The 14,049-nt window shown below is 34.3% G+C and overlaps 1 protein-coding gene across 2 annotated transcripts in view; it reads right to left on the bottom strand.

The window, feature by feature from the left end:
* Window positions 1-3,071: 3,071 nt before the first annotated feature.
* The window catches only part of XRCC2 (X-ray repair cross complementing 2), a 32,410-nt gene continuing 21,432 nt past the window's right edge, over window positions 3,072-14,049 (bottom strand). For both annotated transcript variants that reach the window (XM_021009582.2, XM_021009583.2), the window contains 2 exons: window positions 13,850-13,931; window positions 3,072-5,410 (listed from right to left, as the gene is read on the bottom strand). In XM_021009582.2, the coding sequence (XP_020865241.2) occupies window positions 4,686-5,410; window positions 13,850-13,931 (807 nt within the window). In that variant the 3' untranslated portion in view covers window positions 3,072-4,685. The remainder of the gene's footprint in view (window positions 5,411-13,849; window positions 13,932-14,049) is intronic.

Here is a 14,049-nt window from a genome sequence, read left to right as displayed (position 1 = left end):
TTGGAAGGACCTGATCCTGACACATACTTCAGCCTGATCAAGTTACTTAACTTCTCAGTTTATTATCTTTGCACTGGAGAGGTATAAGGCAAAACCTGAGCTGTATTCATTTACGTTTCTCATATTATCAGTGATTTGGAGCAATCTTTCAAGTGGCTTTTGATAGTTTGCTAATTCTTATTTTGCACATTCTCTCCATCCTTTAACCACTTATCAACTGGGGAATGGCTCTTGGTCTTATGTAGGAGTCAATTCCCTTCATCTCTTAGATGGCAGACTCCAATCAGGGGTGTTGAAAGTTTTTTTCTCTCCTTGATCATTCCTCTTCTTATCCTAGCTACATTTTATTTCTGCAAAAGCTTCTGAATTTTATATAATCAAAATCATCTATTTTACCTTTTGTGATTTCTATCACTCAACTGGTTATAACTTTCCCCCTTAATCACAGCTGTCAAAGTAACCTCCTTCCATTCTTCTCCAAATCCTCTGCCACTTTTTCTTGAAATTTTTAGACCTTGTGCATGTTTGGCATATATTGTGCTATATGGTGTAAGGTGCTGGTCTAATTTAATTTCTTCAAATTGCCTTCTGGTTTCCCACCAGTTTTTTTGTTGAACAGTTATTCTCTTGTTTATGGTCTTAGATTTACCGAATACCAAAATGCTAGGTTTGAGTGGCTTTGGATTTTGCTTATCTAGTCTGTCCTACTGATTTATTCTATTTTTAACTCATACTCTATAGTTTAAATGATTACTGATTTAAAATAATTTGGGATTTGGTAATGGTATATACATGCTTCACTTCTCCTTTTTCCATTAACTCTCTTGAGAATCTGGCATTTTTAATCTTACAAGTGGATTTTTAAAAACAATTTGGTTGGTTAGCACAAAATTTGTAAATTAATTTAGGTAGTATAGTCACTGGCATGCCTACCCATGAACAATGAAGTCTCCCCTAATTACTTCTCTTCATTTATTTATATAAAGAATTTCATAATTGTATTTATGTCTTCAATGTGCACTATTAGGTTAATTCATGCATTTTGTGGATTGTTTGGACTATCTCCTTCTGCTGGGTTTCATTAGTGCTATACAAATGATGATTAGGGGCAGCTAGGTGGCACAGTGGATAGAGCACCAGCCCTGGAGTTAGAAGGACCTGAGTTCAAATCCGGCCTCAGACACATGATATTTACTAGCTGTGTCACTATAGGTAAGTCACATAACCCTGATTGCCTCACCCCCCCCCCCACAAAAGAAATAATGATGATTCTTGTGATTTTATAGCCTGTTACTTTTGTGAAGCTATTGTCTCAATTAGTTCTTTGCTGATGCTCTGGAGTTTTCTAAGAAAATTATAATACAGTCTGTCAACAGGAATTTTTTTTACTAATGTTTAATACTTTTCATTTCTTTATGTATTTAAGAACTGTATCAATAAATAAACTGTATCAACAAATCAAGACATTGTAAAACAAAACCAAAAGAACGAAAGAATAGAAAACAATGTGAAATATCTCAATGGAAAAAACAACCTGGAAAACAGATCGAGGAGACATAATTTAAAAATTATTGGACTATCTGAAAGCCATGATCAAAAAAAAAGCCCAGACATCATCTTTCAAGAAATTATCAAGGAAAACTGCCCTGATATTTAGAACCAGAGGGCAAAATAGAAATGGAAAGAATCTACCAATCACCTCCTGAAAGAGATCCCCAAAGGAAAACTCCTAGGAATACTGTAGCCAAATTCCAGAGTTCCCAGATCAAGGAGAAAATATTGCAAACAGCCAGAAAGAAACAATTCAAGTACTGTGGAAACACAATCAGGATAACACAAGATTTAGCAGCTTCTACATTAAGGGACCAGAGGGCTTGGAATATAATATTCTGGAGGTCAAAGGAGATAGGATTACAGTCAAGAATCACCTACCCAGCAAAACTGAATCAGGGGGGAAAAATGGACATTCAGTGAAATAAGAGGACTTCCAAGCATTCTTGATGAAAAGACCAGAGCTGAATAGAAAATCTGACTTTCAAATACAAGACTCAAGAGTAACATGAAGAGGTAAACAGGAAAGAGAAATCATAAAGTACTTATTAAAGTTGAACTGTTTATATTCCTGCACGGAAAGATGGTATTTGTAATTCATGAGACCTTTGTCAGTATTAGGTTGGAGGGAAAAAAGCATATGTATGTATATATAGACAGATAAATAGAGGGCACAGGGTGAGTTGAAGATGAATGGGTGATATCTAGAGAATAAAATTAAGGGGTGAGGGAGAATTATATTGGGAGGAGGAGAAAGGGAGAGGCAGAATGGGGTAAATTATCTCACATAAAACAGACAAGAAAAGGTGGAGGAGAAATGGGGGGGGAAGGTGAGAGGGAATGAGTGAATCTTATTCTTATTGGATTTGGCTTAAGGAGGGAATAACATACACACTCAATTGGGTATGGAAATCTATCTTATCCTACAGGAAAATGGGGGAGGGGGGAAGGGGACAAGAGAGCAGGAGGATGATAGAGGGGAGGGCAGATTGAGGGAGGGAGTAATCAGAAGCAAACACTTCTAAGGAGGGACAGGATCAAAAGAGAGAATAGAACAAATGGGGAGTGGGATAGGATGAAGGGAAATATACTTAGTTTTTCACAACATGACTACTACAGAAGTGTTTTGCATGACTACACATGTATAACCCGTATCTAGTTGCTTGCCTTCTCCATGAGGGTGGGTGGGGAAGGAGGAAGGGAGAAAATCTGGAACTCAAAGCTTTAAAAACAAACGTTAAAAATTGTTTCCACATGCAACTGGGAAATAAGATATATAGGCAATGGGATACAGAAATCTATCCTGCCTTACAGGAAAATTGAAGGGAAACGGGATGGGGGGTTAGGGGAGACATAGAAGGGAGGGCAGATTAGGGAAAGAGGTATTTAGAATGCCTGCCATCTTGGGGTGGGGGGAGGGACGAAATGGGAAGAAAATTTGGAATTCAAAATCTTGTGCAAGTGAATGCCTCTTTGATAACATTAACACTTTTTTTTTGTATCATTCCTTAGGGACACAGTTTTTAGTGATCATTCTCTGCTTTAATTCATGTTTGGAATCAGACCCATTATTTCTCTCATAAAAAGTATGGTAGAGTGCCTTCCTTCTAAATTACTGGGAATGATTTTTTTAGAAGAATTAAATGGTGCTGTGTGACCCTGGGCAAGTCACTTAACCCCAACAGCCTAAAAAAAAAAAGAATTAAATGCTGTTTAAACATTTGACAGAATTAAGATAAACAAGCATTAATCCTTCTGATGTAGCTGTATGACCTAGTATACAAGGGTTAGGGAGGGAATGGACAGCCCTCATATCTTCTCTTAAGCTATTCACATCACAGTTTGTTTTCTGGAACCTGAGCTAGTTCTTGTCTGCTGTCTTGCATATTAACCCTTAGCCTCCATCAGTACAATTTTCAGTTACAGAAAATTTTTGATTAAACAGTTACATCTCATTTCCTCAACAAACCACATAAGAAATACTTATTATGACTTCAAGTCCTTGATAAGTGTATTGATACTAGTAGTTGTACAACTGATAATTTTTAAGTTAACAGAAAAGTTCATTTTATTTATCACTAATTCCTGAAGAATAAGACATGAATTTGTGGCACTATGCCTGGTGCAGAGTAACTGTTTAATAAAATTGCTTTATCTATCTAAACAATCCCTTTTATTCTAAACAGCAGAAATGGAAAATCCCACATCACATTCAAAGCCAAAATTATAATACTACAAGAGCTAAAGGTAAAACAAAGTTCCTAGGTATGATCTTATTGCTAAGGGATGGTCCAAGTCTGTTCCAAATCACAATTTCCTCCCTGCTTCTGACCACACAAGAACCACAGTAAGCAGTTACCCCAAAAGAGCACCAAAGCTCAGGCCAGTCTGGTTAGCTTACAGCTTAGTGGTATATGCTATTTTAGAATTAGGCCAATAGTTGTAGTTATTGTTAACCTGTGGACAGCAATAACAACTTCAAAAGTATCACATGTGGTACCTTTTATAACTATTGTCATATTTTATGTACCTAAAAAGGCCTAAATCTGTTTTCTACCTATTTGCTCTACCAATTAAATACTTTATCTGTATGGTATTTTAAGTATCCCTTTATCTGTACGGTATTCTAAGTAATACAAAACAAGTACTGTAGCTAATTAACTTCATCCTTTATCTAACAATGCTATTTAAATGTATATGCATACAAATGGTTCCATTTCAACGTTTTATATATTTACACTTTTCTAAAAGAATATAGTAAATCAGGACTGCAGTTGAGTTTAAAGTTATGATTACTTAATTAAGCATCCAAGGATATGACACAAAATTATAAAACCCCCTTTTATTTAAACTGAAATACACTTATCTTTTGCATAGGTTTTAATCAAAATCAAAGCACTAATATTAAGGTATTTAGCCCATGATGACCTAAGAACAGAAAATATATTTCCTTACACCTGAAATTATTCTTATTTAAGAAACACAGTAATTTATATAGAAATATTGATATGTTAACCTTTTCAGTATTTAAAATTCAGAAATGCTGATATATCATCAAAGCATTATCATCAAGGGGAAGAAATTTTCAGATACCTTCAAAATGATACCTGCATGTAGGCTATGTCTGATACAGATTAGCAAAAATGAACCCCATTTTCTCTAATACTAAATAAACGCTTTATTATATTGTTGCTTTTTAGATGACATGACACTATTGAAAACATTTGGTTGCTACTTTCAGAATTATCATGTCTGGAAAAAAATATTCTATGGTTTACCATTTGTTGCCATGACTTACAAAGATAGGGTCTATAGTCTATGTCTACTTCTTCACAAGAAAATTTTAAGGAAGATGATTTTTCTGCTGAATTTGAACTTTTTTGCATTATAGTTTGTGTTGTTGCAAAGAGAACCAAGTGGTATTCTTTTACAAGCTTCTCCATGAATTTAGAACATTTCTTCAGAGTAACTTCTTGTAAATTAAGGCTTTCTCCTCCATTGCCCCGGTCTATCCAATAGAAGGCTGATAAACTATCTAAAATGAAAAGGCAGAGGGATGGGTGGCTACAAAACATAGTTTCCAGTGAGTAAAGGGTGATAAGTAACTGGTTACTGCTGCTGCAATTCACGAGAAAAAATCTTCCAAGACAGTGTTTTATTATGTCTTCTGTGCTTTGAGACAGTCTATGTTCAAGAATTGTAACTAGCCGAAGCATATCAAAGTGGTAGTCTGTGTCAATAAATAAGACTTCGACTTCTAATCCACCTTCTGATTTTGGAAGGATACATCTTGCAGTCAGATGATAGAGCATTTCTGTTTTTCCTGTTCCTTCTGGACCATGGAATTCTAGTATGTCACCTGTAAAAAATGAAGGAATGCTAACTGGAATATAGTAGTCAGAGCTGTAGTTGATTAACAAAATTTAGACAACAGTTAAACTATTTTTTTGGCCTCATTTTTTTTAAAGATGAAGGCTTCTTAGACAATGTAGAAAAAACCCCCACATTTTGTCAAAATTATAAGTGAAATTTATCAGTAAGTATTTAAGGAAGGAATAAAATAGCAACTAAATACATTTTACCTTATGAGAGCAAGTCAGCTATTAATCGTCCTCAAGCAAATTAAAAGCATTTCTTTCAGTTTATCCCTTACCAATTCTATTTTAAAATTCTTTATTGAAAATACCACTCAACTTATTTAAAGTCTTTGTGTTGATTCTTAATTTTTCTCTTTCTTCCTGGACCTCCTGGAGTCCTTTCAAAGGTGAGCCCTTTTTGAAAGGCATGTGTTTAGGTTAAACTAATACTTTCCCCAGTTTGAGAGGTGAAGGCAACTATCTAGTCTAGGCTGGTCTGTACTGAAAAATCCATATGGGAAAACTGGATGGCTTGTTAGTTCTTCTTGCATTATGTCTTCACAAATTATTTTATTTCCAGTACCAAACTGATCCAAATATAGGCCCCAAGTCAGTAAGATTTGAAAGGAACAAGTACACAGGGATACACAAAAAAACCCTACAAAACTATAATCTTAAAATACATATTTACTAAAGCTAACCCTCCCCCATTTCTTTCCATTTAAATAAAAGTGCTTAATTCATATTTAGTGTCTCTTGGCCTCTGCGTTGTCCTTTTCATCGTTCTCTTACTAAAACGACAACTGTATGTCGCTCTTAGATTTTAGACAAGCCAAACTGAAAAACTGCAGCATGTACTCAGGCAGGCATCATATTACGAATTCCAGGAATATGTGACACCATCATATAAAAGTAAATTTTCAGAATCAACATGATAAATACACATTTTGGGGAACTGTTGTTGTTTTGGATATTTATATCTCTGTTCCATTCTGCAAGCATAAAAAAATTGAGAGTTGACAGCATTTCAATTTAGGTTACCATTTTGATAACTTCCTAGTAAATACTTTGCTTTTTTTACAAAATCAAAGCAGATATTTTTATATAAAACAGAATAAACACTTCCTGAAATGAACCCCAAGCCTCCTTTCTAATTCTCCTAAAAGCCAACAATTATATAGTTCATTCAACAAACCTTTATTAAGCACTTAGACTGTTCCAAGCACTCTCAAATAGTAAGAAAAATACAAAGACAGAAACAAAAACAGCCCCTGCCCTGTAGGGGTTTATGTTCTCCCACTTATTTAATTTTCAGGAAGTGGGAGGAAGTTACTTCTTGTAAAAATTAATTTGAATATAAAATATAATGATGACAACTTTAACACGTGATAGTGACTCATAGCTCCTGTACTAAGATAGCTTTCAACTTGACAAAGTGGAAAAAGCACTGGATTTAAAAGAACACAGATGACCTGGGTTCTAGTCTTGGCTGTATCACGGCTATGTGACCATATCAAAGTCAATAAACCCTGAGCCTTGGTTTCTCATGGAAAAATGACGGAGCTGACTAAATGGTTTCTAATGCTGTTTTACTATGCCCTGAAGATGCTAAAGAATTTTTGTAAAGAATTTCACGTGAAATGTAAATTAATACTAAAACTATACAACTTTTTTTTTAAACAATTTTTACTTATCTGAATGGTCTACTTACTGATAAACATGGTTATCTAATACCTGATGTGGGAGGAAAAGAACAAGCATTTATTAAGTGCCTACTATGTGCCAGGCAGTATGCTAAGTACTTTACAAATGTTATCTCATTTGATCCTCACAACAACCCAGGAAGGCAGATGCTATCATTATTCCCATTTTACAGCTGAAGAAACTGAGGCAGATAGAAGTTCAGTGACTTGACCTGGATCACATAGCTAGTATGTATCTGAGATGGGTTTGAACTCGGGTTTTCTTGACTCCAGGCCTACAGCTCGATCTGTTGTGTCACCTAGCTGCCCCTGTAATCATAGACATAAGGAATCATCTTATACAAGTTATTCATCAACTTCTCTATTTTTTCCTATGCTGATTATCCTAGGAAAAAAAGCTAAATCCTCTCTATTTACAGAGTAATATTTGCCTAATCTGAAACTGTCTCGTATGTCACAGACCTATGATTCTTCATATAAAGTACAACTTCACAGCATTTCAGTGCAACTCAGACCTACTGATGCACTTACTGATGCACTGTGGAGACAACAGTTACAACAAAAAAGTCAGGTGGAATTGACCTGAATCATTGGTAAACTACAAGTCTACACAATCTCTGCATTGTTTTTATCAAGAAACTTCTTTTGACCAAATAGTCAAGAGTAGAATTCACTCAAAGAACTATAAAAATAGGAATTTTAGAGTCAGAAGGCATGTTAACATGTTGCTGATATTTTCATCCTCATTCATCTAAAACAAGTCCCGTCTTCTTTTTCAATTATACAAACATAACTGAGATAAATAGTGTAAACCTGAACTTTTCAGAAGCTGTTTCTCAAGCTACGTTTCATGAAGAAGTAAAAAGGGTCCTGAAGGAAAAAATGCAGTTATCATCTGTCCTGCAGTTGTAATGGGGAATGAGTACCTGAGGCAAACCTTTCCATTCTGATGTCTGAGAGCTTCTCACATGATGTGTATAGTAAGATGAGGTGGATGACCACTGGGCATTGGTTCAAATTAAACGAGAATGAAAAGCTGGTTTCTTGTTGGTCTAAAATCCAGTACCGTATGCAAAAATAATCAAGTACTTATCTAAATAATGTTTATAAAATAATCCATATTCATTTATATTCTTGGTTTTCTACTGCTTTTTAAACTCAAATATACTCTACCAGCTCCTATTTCCAATAATTGGGTACAACTGGGAAGCATGAAGAAACAGGAAAATGAAAAAATTTTTAAAGCTTTAAAAACCAAGACTCTTAAGATGAAACAAACATCCATAAACTGAGTCTAAAAAGTAAATCTCAAATACAGAAGAAATGCAAATATGAAAATAGCTGTTTCCACGTGGGGTTTACTTCACAAGATCCTGATGCAGTGTTTTTTTTCCTCAAAAATTTACATAAGTTATATGAGGAATGACTGACAAAGAGCTAATTTAGAAACAACTTAAAAACATTTTTAGTAGAAAATATGAACTGAAAGAATCCCCTTCCAAATAGAAGCTTATCTAAGTAAATTTAAGTATGAAAATTGCTGTGAAGAATCTTACAAGATGAGATTACATCAAGTACTGCCTCCCAATTATGCAAACATTTATCAATTATAATTACATACTTTGTCATTATTTTTTAGAACTCTCAAGTGTTTTAAGTGTATATATGTATTAAATTTAACATTACATCTTTATTATGTATTTATTATTAATCACTAACATCATAACGGAAGTCAATAAGAACATATAATTACACAAACATTTGCCTTACATGTCTTAAACATTTCATGACATTTAAAACATTAAGTAACTTCAAAGTATATTTTTCTTTTTAAAAAATGTTTATGGGTAACTTGTTTTTATATCAGTCATATTTTCAAACCCCTCTTTCCCTCCCAAAGAACAATAACAAAGAGAACAGTTTAGCAAAACTAACCAACATATTGAAAAAAGTCTGACATTACCTACGATATTCCACAACCACAGCCTATTTCTATAAAGAAGAAAGGGAGGTTATCTTATATTTTTTCTTTGGTGCAAAGTTTGATCATTATTAATTTCACTGTACTTGTTTTTTCTTTTAATAAACTTTTATTGATATCTTTGTTACACTGCCTCAATTTCTCCCAGCAGTACTTTTCTGCCCCCTTTCCAGAGAGTCATTTCATATAACAAAGAATATTTTTTTAAAGAAAAAAGAGGAAGAAATCAGCAAAACCCAACTAATACACTGAAAAAGTCTGAAGATATAGGCAATGTTCTATACCCATGCACCTTGAACCTCTGCAAAGGAGTTGGGGAAGGTATTTTCATGTCTTATTTAGGGCAATACTAGCTCTTTGTAATTATGCAACATTCATTTTCAATTAACTTGTAGCTACTATTATTTGCATTTAAATTGTTATAGACATTCTATATACCGTTTTCGGGGCTCTGCTTACTTCATTCTACATTAGTTCCTATAGGTTTTCTATGCCTCTCTGTATGCATCATATTTGTCATTTCTTATAGCACAGTAATATTCCATCAAACTCATATACCATAATTTGTTCAATCATTCCACAATCTACTTTGTTTCCAGTTCTTTGTTACCTCAAAAAGTTCAGTGTTCAGTTTCAATTGTTGCTGTTCTTTCTTTTTACTTTGCTGTCACTATGTACATTATCTTCCCAGTTCAGCTAACTTCACTTTGATTAAGTTCATATACAGTAAGTCTTCGCATGCTTCTCTATGTAGAAGGATAGTTGGTCTTAGACTAAATGATTTAACCTCCTTCCCTCACTTGATGGAATCACAGATAATAAGGAGTTAATGTTTTAAAAGGTGTTAACATCCCGCTGTCTTTTCCCAGCAATGTGAACATCTTTTTCCATGGAATTGAAGCAATGATGAAAACTGGCCAAACTCCTGGAGGTCTCTAAATAGCTAAGCCAGGAATCAGATGGTGAGGTGGTCTGAGAGTCTGAGGCAGTCTAGATTGGAACATGTTTTGTTAGGAGTGGCCATTGTGCCTAAACAAAGGTAGTAGTGGAGAGTTTCTCTCTTCCCCTTCCAATAAGTAAATGGCTCTTTGAATCTTTGCCCACTGTCAGATGGCTAGTAAGCGTATGAGCTAGGAATCAAAACTAGATCTTTCCTGATTCCAAGTTCAACATTCTTTCTTCTATATCATATTGTTTTCTCAATCCACAGTAGGATGGCACTGTAAACATGTTACTTACCTCCTCCCCAGTAAAATTCTATGATTTAGAGTACTAATTGTTTTCAATGTTTAGGACTCATGGGAAAAACCATACTCACTAGGCCATTCACATATACAGGCCATGCATGAACTGGGTGTTTTAAAAATTGAGGAATGTCTACATATATCCTTTTTTGGATATACATTTTCAAAATTGCTAAACATTATCTTCAACATAACACTTCTCAATTTGTTTTTGTTTGCAACTATAACACCCCTTTCCAATTAAGTTAAACAAGTATTTGCCCAGTATTCATATAAAATAAGGCTAGGCTGTATGGCGGATACATAAAGGTATAATCGGGTTTGTTACTTGAAGCACTTTATAATCTAGTTGAATAGACAACACAGAAGGACATAAAACGATCAGAAGTATAAAGATGAATACAACAGCTTTCAATAAACTACTAAACTGAATGTAATCAAATACCAAATTGTAAGGTCCTAGGAACACAAAAATAAAAATTAGGGATTCCCTCTACTTTCCACAAGAGGTAAGTCAGGGATGGCTTCACAGAAAAAGAACTTAAGCTGAGCCTTGAAGGAAGGTAAGGATTATGAAAGGCAAAAACCAAGGAGGGTATACATATGAGGCAGGACTGATGTTCCATGTGAATACACAAAAATAAGCTATGGCATGCTGAATTCAGGGAATTTGCCTAGAACATAGAATGCATGAAGATGAATGTTATCAAATAAAACTGGAGGTAAAGATGAATGTTATCAAATAAAACTGCAGGTAAACTGAAAGCAAATCACGGAGTATAGTTGGACACTGAAAGACTAGCAGAATGGATAGAGTAAGTGGTTAGAGAAAGCATTCTGGGCAGGTGGGACTGCAAGAGTAAAAGCACTAAGGTGGTAATGAATATGCTACACGCAGGATGAAAGAGACTAGTTTCTATCAAAAAAACTAGATAAAATGTAGCAATTTTAATATCTTATCATACTCTGTTAGCATGAACTTCAACTTGTATTTCCAATTTCATTAAAAACAGAATCAATTATATTTAAAGACATATATCACCAGAAAAGGAGACGATCTCGTCATGTAGGGAGAAGAGGCAAAAGATAACAACTTGATTGCTACATACTTTTGAGATACTGAAAGAGGCAGAAGAAGGTATCTAGCACACTGTATATTCTACGGCAGTCTGTGGACAGACAAGAATAAGGAGTTGCAGTATGTATGGATGAAGGACACCCACACCAATGAGATCAATAAAAAATGATATTCATCAGGGAAATATTAATATAAAAAAGCTAAATTCTGCATGCAAATAAAATTAAACATGATGAAATTAAGGTAACTGATTTTTGCTGTTTAGCTTTAATATTTTTAGTATTTACTATTTTCAATTCAATTTAAAAATACAGGAATACATAAAAGAGAAATGATTAGCAAAATTGTAATCCTTTGAATAATAATATATCAAAACAAAATATTCCTTGTTAGAATTTCAAGAAAATTCAAAAGAAAAAATATTTTATATACAGAACAAAACATATAGAACAATAATCCAGAGTAAGTTAAACATTTCCATATGAGAAGTATTACTATAAAAGATACCTGCCCTTAACTAAAAAACTAAAACCACATTTCTTACATTTTCTTATATTTACATAAAAAATCCCTTCATATGCTCATATACACATAATACATATATGTCATTTCAAATGGGGAACTTTGAGAAATTTATTATTTTTGCTAGTTCAAAGAAATCACAATTTAAAAATACAGAATCATACTTATATACTGAATCTTTTATTATTCCCAACAGATAAGCTGAGGTACCTCTGACCTAATATCCTTCATGTGATCACAGATACAGAGCTGAAAGGGACTTTAAAGCAAAATTATTGTCTTGCTAAACACAACATACGATAGTATGAAAGAAGCAGGAATTGTATGTGAAACAGGTACTCTTCCGTCAGAAGTAACCAGTCCTGTCTTCAAATATTGCTGGAAGAGTGAAAGATGTCCCTTTGTGAAAAATATGGGGCTGATAATCAATTTTACTATATGACACATTATAAAGTTCTGTGCATATCTCCTTGGCGAACATTAGTCATTGACCAAAAGTTGGCTATTTTGGCAAGTGATATAACTAAATGATAACTAAATGATGTAGTTTTGGGTCTTGTTTCTACTTTTGCTAATTTTTTTTAGTATCCTCCCTCATTAGGAAGAGGCTGGTTGTCCATATCTGCTCCTATTACTATGCTATCAACAATCCTTTCAATTCTTTTCATCTGTTGTCAACTGGGAAGTCAGATAGCCAAGTCTGTTAGAATTATTTCTAAAACAAGAATAAATTAATTGTGGCAGAGAAATAACACCGTATTTATGAGTTATGCCAGTGAGTTCCCAGCTCTGGTTGGCTAGAAAGGTTTTGACTATGGTCTCTAGCAACAGTTTTGCTTTTCTTTCAAAAGACCAGAATTACTAAGTATGAACTCACCACCAGTAAGCTGGCCACTCTGTGATGAACTCTTTGGCCATGGTAATCTATGAAACAAATAAGCCCCAAGTGGAAGTGTCTATTAGCTTTCCTCTGAGGTAAGTGTATTACCTTTGGTTCATGGTCTTTGAGGCATCATAGCTAAAAAAATGACATACAGACAACTACAATACAAAATGGTATGTAAGTAAAATGTAAGCACAGTGCTATATGAAATCTGTGGGTAGAACCAGTTTCATGAAAGAGGCAGTATTCGAATTGGGCTTTTATGTAGGAATTCAGAAGAGAGGTTGGAGGAAGGCAGTCCACGTCTTGGCTTTCCTTCAAATACATGAAACTCCCAAATAAATGACCTCTACACACATGAAGTGTTACTATGTATTTTACCTTATCCATCCACCCAGATCGACTTCTTTCTTCAATTCCGAGGACAAATAAGTCTTTTAAACTAACACAAATATACAACCTAAGCAAAGGTATTATTTACAAACTTTCCCTGGCATAGGAAATAGTAATTGGTAGTGTTTCCTCTGCTAGACCACAGCTCGCTTACAAAGATGAAGTACTGACACACCCCACCCCCATTCCAAAGGAAACACTAGTTTGGGGAAGGGGTGGTAATATTAAATGTCAATGTAGCAATTTACCAGACTTTTCCAGTGAAAAGTATGCCCCAGAACAAACAAAATTCACCTTATTTACCCACAAATAATGGAACATTGACTACCATACAATTAACAAAAAGTTAGGCAACAAATATTAATTAAATGTATACTAAGTTTGAGACATTGTCTTAAGTGCTAGACTGAACTAAGCACTGGTTATAATAAATAATTTGGTCTATTATCATTATCTTAGTCTTTCATTTTTATCTTCTAGCCTGCTACCTGCTAGATATTTATGTACTTTAAAATCTATAACTTTGACATCCTCATATATGAGAGTGCAAAAATAATATAAGGGATACATTTTCAAAGCTATCTACCCTCCCCTCCCCCATTTAAAAATTATTATTATTATTATTATTATTTTTTACCATGGATAGGAGAGCCTTCATCAGCAAACAAAAAAGGTTCCATATCTTTCAGGGAACTTCTACCTTCAAGTCGAGCAAGAAGCTTTCAAACAAACAAAAAGAGAAAAAAAGCTCATTAGCTATAAATAATGACCATTAAACAACTACATTTATGAATGTAAGAATGCCTGCTAGCAATCCCTTTGGCCTGGGATAAAATG

The sequence above is a fragment of the Phascolarctos cinereus genome, unplaced genomic scaffold (assembly GCF_003287225.1).
Source record: "Phascolarctos cinereus isolate Bilbo 61053 unplaced genomic scaffold, phaCin_HiC Scaffold_1;HRSCAF=81, whole genome shotgun sequence".
In the NCBI taxonomy this organism is placed as follows: domain Eukaryota; kingdom Metazoa; phylum Chordata; class Mammalia; order Diprotodontia; family Phascolarctidae; genus Phascolarctos; species Phascolarctos cinereus.
This window is presented reverse-complemented; position numbering and strand designations above follow the sequence as displayed.